The sequence below is a fragment of the Acyrthosiphon pisum genome, chromosome X, assembly GCF_005508785.2.
Source record: "Acyrthosiphon pisum isolate AL4f chromosome X, pea_aphid_22Mar2018_4r6ur, whole genome shotgun sequence".
Classification (NCBI taxonomy): domain Eukaryota; kingdom Metazoa; phylum Arthropoda; class Insecta; order Hemiptera; family Aphididae; genus Acyrthosiphon; species Acyrthosiphon pisum.
This window is the reverse complement of record NC_042493.1, coordinates 466,207-473,193: the sequence shown is the minus strand read 5'-3', so window position 1 is coordinate 473,193 and position 6,987 is coordinate 466,207. Positions and strand designations below refer to the sequence as shown.

The 6,987-nt window shown below is 33.7% G+C and overlaps 1 protein-coding gene across 1 annotated transcript in view; it reads left to right on the top strand.

The window, feature by feature from the left end:
• The window catches only part of LOC100163607 (mucin-22), a 300,159-nt gene extending 293,506 nt beyond the window's left edge, over nucleotides 1-6,653 (top strand). Inside the window, exons 5-7 of the mRNA XM_029485815.1 lie at nucleotides 725-873; nucleotides 2,461-2,590; nucleotides 4,345-6,653. Coding sequence (XP_029341675.1) covers nucleotides 725-873; nucleotides 2,461-2,590; nucleotides 4,345-6,005 — 1,940 coding nt within the window. The 3' untranslated portion in view covers nucleotides 6,006-6,653. The remainder of the gene's footprint in view (nucleotides 1-724; nucleotides 874-2,460; nucleotides 2,591-4,344) is intronic.
• Nucleotides 6,654-6,987: the final 334 nt, after the last annotated feature.

The following is a 6,987-nucleotide window of genomic DNA, read 5'->3' as shown; positions in this document are numbered from 1 at the left end:
TCCAGGGGGAAGGGGGGGCCGCCCCCCAAGCCCGTATTTATAAAAAATGTATATTGTTAACAAAAAATGCATATTAAATTATTATAATATTGTCATATGGACTATATGGGCCATAGAGGTATGACGGTGTATACGATGTACCTGCTGGGTAAATGGACTAAAAATAGACGACTTGAATTTGTGTTGTAAAAAATGTTGTTTTCTTTTTGTTATAAGATATTGTAAAATTATAACTTGGCTCCCCACCTAACCAAGACTCTGGAGCCGCCACTGTAGGTATTATACTATTATCATTATTCATTGATTTTATTTTAATAATAGACTATTATAATGGTACTAATTATAATAAGTCTAACTAGGATAGAAGACTTACAGTAAAATGTATACTAGTACTCATAATTAATATCTTCTCTAGACTCTAACAAGTTTAGTATAATTTAAAGTTTATAAGTTAACCTATAACTTATATGTTTCTGCTAACAATGAAATATAATAATAATTTTAACTTAACTTTTAACTTAACTGAAGGTAATTTAATTGAATTAACTTAACTTTCCACAGTTAATTATTTTCATTAACTTGCCCACCATTGCGTATATATAACGATTTGAAATGTTTAGGAATAATCCTATACCTTTTCAATGGTTAATCAAGGGACCTATCAAAATAACAAAAAATAAATAAATTTCTTATGCACAAAGTAATACAGTTTTATATTATATAGTTCCATATTGGGCATCCAAGAATAACGGTTGCATGACAAGTATGATGGAAGGTATGACAGTAACTTTCTTGCCGGAACGTCCTGCTATTCAACTCACTAAGGAATGCAGTCCAGGTGTCTCCAAAAATGTTACTTGCAAAGGAAACATGGTTTGTTGTTGTCAAAATATTTAAAATACAAAAATAAATAGGCACAATCAGTTACATAAAAAAAAAAGTTATGCGTGATGGCAATTTAAAACTGTGATACCTATAGTAGATATTACTAGTTATATTTTAATAATACGTTTATACTTTTGATAGTAATTATTTAACGTTTCCATAATTTATTACTTAACAATTTTAATTTAATCGGAACAACAGTATTATATAATGCATATTATTATTTATATAGGTTATATAGTAGATAAATAAAATAAACATATTATTTTGTATAGAAATATAATTTTTAAAAATACAGAATTTATTATTCTGCCTTCGAATAATATATGATTTACATTTTTTTTCATAAGTAGGTATTATATAGGTTATAGGTACCTACGTATGATAAAATCTGAATTGATTTGATTAACTTTCTACGTGGTTATACAATTTTATGAGGTATACCTACCTATAGAAAAAGCCTCCGTTCAAAATGTGCGATTAATTTTATATGATTAAAATTGTTATTTATTAGATGGATTAATTAATTAAAACAATTTCAGAATATAGAAAGTAATACGAACAATATCGAATTATTCGACCCGGAAAAATAAGCTAGGTACCCTATCCGCGTACATGCATATTATTATAAATTGTATATATTGTACCATGTACATCGTATATATTATATCAAATATATCATTCGAGTGTAAGAACGTATATTATTTATATAATAATAATAATTAGGTAAACACAACTGTTATATTATTAGTTATTACACGCTTGCGTTTGTTTTAAGAATTATTTAATTTGTTGTTCAAAGCAATTTATATCAAAATTATTTATTTATGTATACATTGAATATTATGTATACAATTTACATATATTATATAGCTATAGTATTTATTATGAAATTACCAGACGGGTAACCATGTTAAGTAGGTACCTGCAGCTTTATGATTAGCTTAATTCCATTGTTTCGTTAATGTCTGATAAATAAAGTTTATAAAAATAATACTGCTGTCGTAGTACAAACTACCTACACGTTTTTGGGAAACATTATTATACATTTATAGGTAGTCACTTTCTTAATACTTACATTTAAAGAGTGTCTTTTTATTTTTTTTTCCAAATGACGACCATCTACCATTAATCCCTCTACACGTTTGATGTAGTAAATCGTAAGACACTCGTAACGCTCTCCTCCACAATGAACCAAACATATTGGTTATCTTTATTACTACCTATCATTAACTATTAGGTATTCTCAGTAGGAACGAAATCATTTTTGAATGAAATTTAATATCATTAAATTCAATTGAAAAAAAAAACTGTTATACGTTTTTTTCGATCAGTTGAATTATTTAATTCTTATTAAAAAAGTTTATTTGTTCTTTGGAATTTAATTTTATAATTTCCATTTGATTTTTCCCTAGCACTTTAGCTAGTAGGAATGATAATATTATATCTTACATTATTTTATACCTACACATATCATAACTAAATACATTCCAATGTACCTATCTTATTTTTTGTATATTTGTACATACAACATTGTACAGTGTGTTTACTAAATCTATGTTTTATTTTTTCTAGAAACAATCTGAAATAATCGAAAAATTGAGTTGTCCAAATTCTAATAAGCCACTGAAGACATTATTTAAACCGGTCAAACCTGAAATAGTTGATATCAAGCTAAAAACAACAACCTCAAGCTCAGAATCAGGTAATATTTCAATCGTAAACTCAATTAACCAAAATAAACATAACGGATGTTATTTTATTTAACCAATGTTACCCATTGGTAATTGTTAAACTTAGCCATACCACATATTTTGGTTACCTATAGAAGTAATTAAGATAATTTGTTTCTGAATTTTGTATATAACTTTTGTAATTTGTTAACCATTAAACAATGTCTCATCGCATAACATATTAACAAATAAATATTGTTTAAATTATTTTTCTTTTGCAATCATATAATATTTAATTTATTAATTGTTTGACTACAGTATATATATATATATATTATTAATATACTATGGAATAATGTTAGACAAATCACAAATATTTAAGACTTTTCGTCTAAAAATGTCTCATAATACAAAACCATAATATATTTTATAAATTATAGAAATAAATACAGTACCTACCTACCTATATCGGTATGTGGAAGACATTTTAAAATCCAAAGTGCCTTAGCATACCTTCAAATAAAATTACAAATCAAACTAGGTTATGCCAATTAAAATACAAGTCGTTACAGACAAAACACGTCCTATATGTAATTGTAAATTCTCGAGACAATATGATTGTTAGTTTTGCTTGTTCAAATCCATGTATTTAATAATGCATTCATGACAAAAAATATGAATTTCTTTATTTGTGTTCTGTCTTATGCGAATAGGAAAAACACATAAAAAATCATTTTCTTTCTCTTTATCTGAAGTAAGCGTAGTGTTACCACTGCACCCATGGGTAACTCTTCCCATCAAATTTTTCATGTATATATTTTCTTTTTTCTATCTCATATTCTTATTGTTCCTAAAGGAATAGTATATACAATATACGTATAAAAAATAAAAAAAATAAATGTTCTTTCTAGCATACTGATAACGTACGTCACAAATAAAAAAAACGGAAATTTTCAATTCATTATATTATTATTGTGACAACAAGCGTATGAAAAAGGTCAGTGTTGGGGAGTAACTTAACATCTTCACTTAAATTAAAAGTTACTATAACAAACTACTTTTCAAGTAATTTTGTGGTAATCTAATTAAATTTTATTGTAAGTAATTTGTACGTAATATAAGTTACTTGTTTGTAGTAAAATTACTGAAATTAACCGTTACTTTATTTTATTTTATTACTTACATCTTAAGAACCAATTTGTAATAAGTATATTATATAAGTACGATTTTCTGACTGTTACCTAACATTTTTGCAATAGTAATTCTGAAAATTCATTATTATTTGAAATAAATTTATAAAAATAAAGTTAGTTCTTCTTTGGTTCTTAATTAAATATTTTATATTATTTCATATTTTTAATTGTCATTACTTAGTTAATGTATTGACAAAGAAATTAGAAGCAGCTATTGAAATTTTTGAAGGAACTTAGTATAATTTTTATTGTAATAAAGCCATTTTTTAACTCAAAACTCAAAAGTAATGTCCTTGGCCAAAAAAAAAGGGAACTTGAGAATAATTTGATTACAATTATTAAAGGTACCTAATTCGTAATTAATTACAAAAAAAGTAATTTCCACATCACTGAAAAAGGTTAATATCTTTGGACATTTTTTCCGTATTCACAAAAATATGAAACGGTTTGCTGGTTACTATAATATTTAAATATTCTCTGTCTCTCCCTTCTTTTTTTTTTAAATTCACCTTGTTGTTAGAATTACATTTAAAATTGTTATTGGGCCCGTTTGAATAAATAAATAAATACATTAATATGTGTATCGTTTTCAGATGTTGAAGACTACGCCATCGAAATGGCCACGATTGCTCAGTACAACGACGAAACGTTCCAGTCGATATCTAAAGTGATGGGTCACGGTAGTGGTGGCATTATCAACTTGCCACAAGAGATGTCGATCGCTCAAGAACCGATAAAGTCTTCGGGCCGAGGAAGTTTTGACACCAACGGCATTGATTCGGCATTTATTTCTGGCCAGGTCGAGGCCACCAGCACCGGCGCTAGCAGCATCAGCGCCAGTACCAGCACTAGCACTAGCACCGCCAGCTCCGTGTCCAGCTCGAGCACCGTAACCAGCGCTAGCACTACCAGCACTACTAGCCCCACACCGAAAAGCGAGCCAAAAACCTCATCGACGATGACCATGAAACAAACGACGACACCGACACCTATTGCAACCGCTACCAAGACCACGACTCATACCGGTTCGGTCACCTATAGTACAGCGTCCGGCACCACGACTCATGCAACCACAGTCAATAAAGTGACCACCCCGGCCACAAAAACCGGCACAACCGGTCGTACTGTGACAACCATTGGTGGCCAGCCGACTGGAACCCCGACCACTACCAGTAACAGTAATCATAATCGCCAACGCGGAAACTCGGTCTACACGACCACCGCTAACACCAACACAAACGCCCCAATCTACGCCACCACCACCACCACCCTGCCGAAGAGCGGGCCGACCGTACAGATTACGACCACCGAAAAGATACACACCGTGGCCAAAATGCTGACCGCCGAGACCGGTGACGTCCGCCGGGCCAACAGTCGCCGGCCAACCGCTGCCACACTGGCAGCCATCGCGACGGTCGTGGCTAAAATACCGTACACTGTGGCCTCCACCTCGGCCACCAGAACTACCAGCCGCCCATTGAACGCACTTCGGTCATACGCCAATTTCGGTGACGGAGACGTGGCCACCACGAGGGACGCCCCGACCACTGAGCCACCGATTCACGTGTACAAGAAAATCGATTTCCCCGGATTGCCGATCAATGACGACAGAGATTACGTGCGCAAACCTACTGCCACTCCGTTTTCCAGCACCTCGGCCACCACGTTTTCCAGTCCCGTCAACAGGAACGGTAACGATGGGGTGACTACGCGTTATTCGACACCGCTGGCCATGGCCGCTTCTACCACCATCAGCGCTTCTGCCAGACCTTCCGACGCCCTCAACAACACATACCCTGCCGCCGCTGAAACAGCTACCACTAACATGGTATCCGACACATCGTCACCAGTGGCCTCCGTTACCGTCGGCGAAGCAGATGACGACACCAATAACTGGAACGTCCCGTCGTCTCCTTCATCCCTGCCCACCAAAATAGCCAACGATGCAGTCACTACCACCATGGCCAGTGCCTCCGTAACTGCCGCGTTCGACGCCACGTCCACCGCCACCGATGTAGCAGCCACCACCGTCACCGCCGCAACCACTACAACCGCCAGGACCACCTCCACCATCACTCCCGCTGAGAGCACCTCCACCGTCGCAGCCACTACAACCGCCGCTCCCGCTAACCACCGGAAAATCGCCAACTACGACGCGTATACCGATCATCCCAATCGCAGCCGTCACATTGTCCGCCCAAAACAGCAGCATCACCACTCCTACCCTTACATCTTGTACAGACTTTTGGGATGAATGGTGTCTTATCTCTTCGCTCCCACTCCCCTTTCATGCACTTACGATAAGTAACAACCATGATCTATCACCAAAAACATTATAGCTCCTGCTCACCTCTTATCTGTTGTCGTCCTCACCCCCTAACGATCACCCTTAACACAGAATACATTCATTACAATATATTTGGGTACATAAAATATTTCACTGTTCTAAGTTATTTCCTTCCGCAGTATGTCCCACCACAGTAACAAATAACAATCTACAGGTGCAAACATTTTCCAATAAAGTGCTAAATTCGCCATTTTGCAACACAAATTCTTTTACGTTCGAGTCATTTTCAAACACAGGTATTTCAGATTTCGGAAACCTTTGGCCAAAGATTGGCACGTCTACTTTTCACAGAGACACGATGCATGATAATAACTGACATACTGGTTGGTTTTCACACTACATAACATCCAAAATAAGTTTAGGTCTATATACAATTTATTCCAGTACGATTTCATTCGAAACCATAATTTCATAATCCTTATTCACTCCATCTCAGTTCTCGACTAATAACTAAAATAATCAAAATTAAAATGTCACCATAGATACAAATCCTAAAAGAAGCACGGGCAAAAAAAAGGATGTTCTAGCCAGGCAAAGAGTTATGTTTTCGGAATACAATGATCTAATTTCAAATTCAAATATATACCGTTAATTCTGATTTTGAAATTAAAAATTAGAAAAAATAACTGCACCTTCTTACAGATATAATAATGATATTCAATGGGAACACCTTCTCATTTAAACTGTTTTTTATTGCCTTTAATCAGCTTGCTTTATTCAAAACGCACTTATTTGATTATAAATTATCAGCGATATTTTAGATTTGTCAATAGTTATGAATTTTAATTTATAATTAAATAGTTTATACCACTTTTTCAATTTTTACCACATATATATCTATATATATTTATATTTTTTTTTTATAATATAAATATCAAAAATTTGAAAA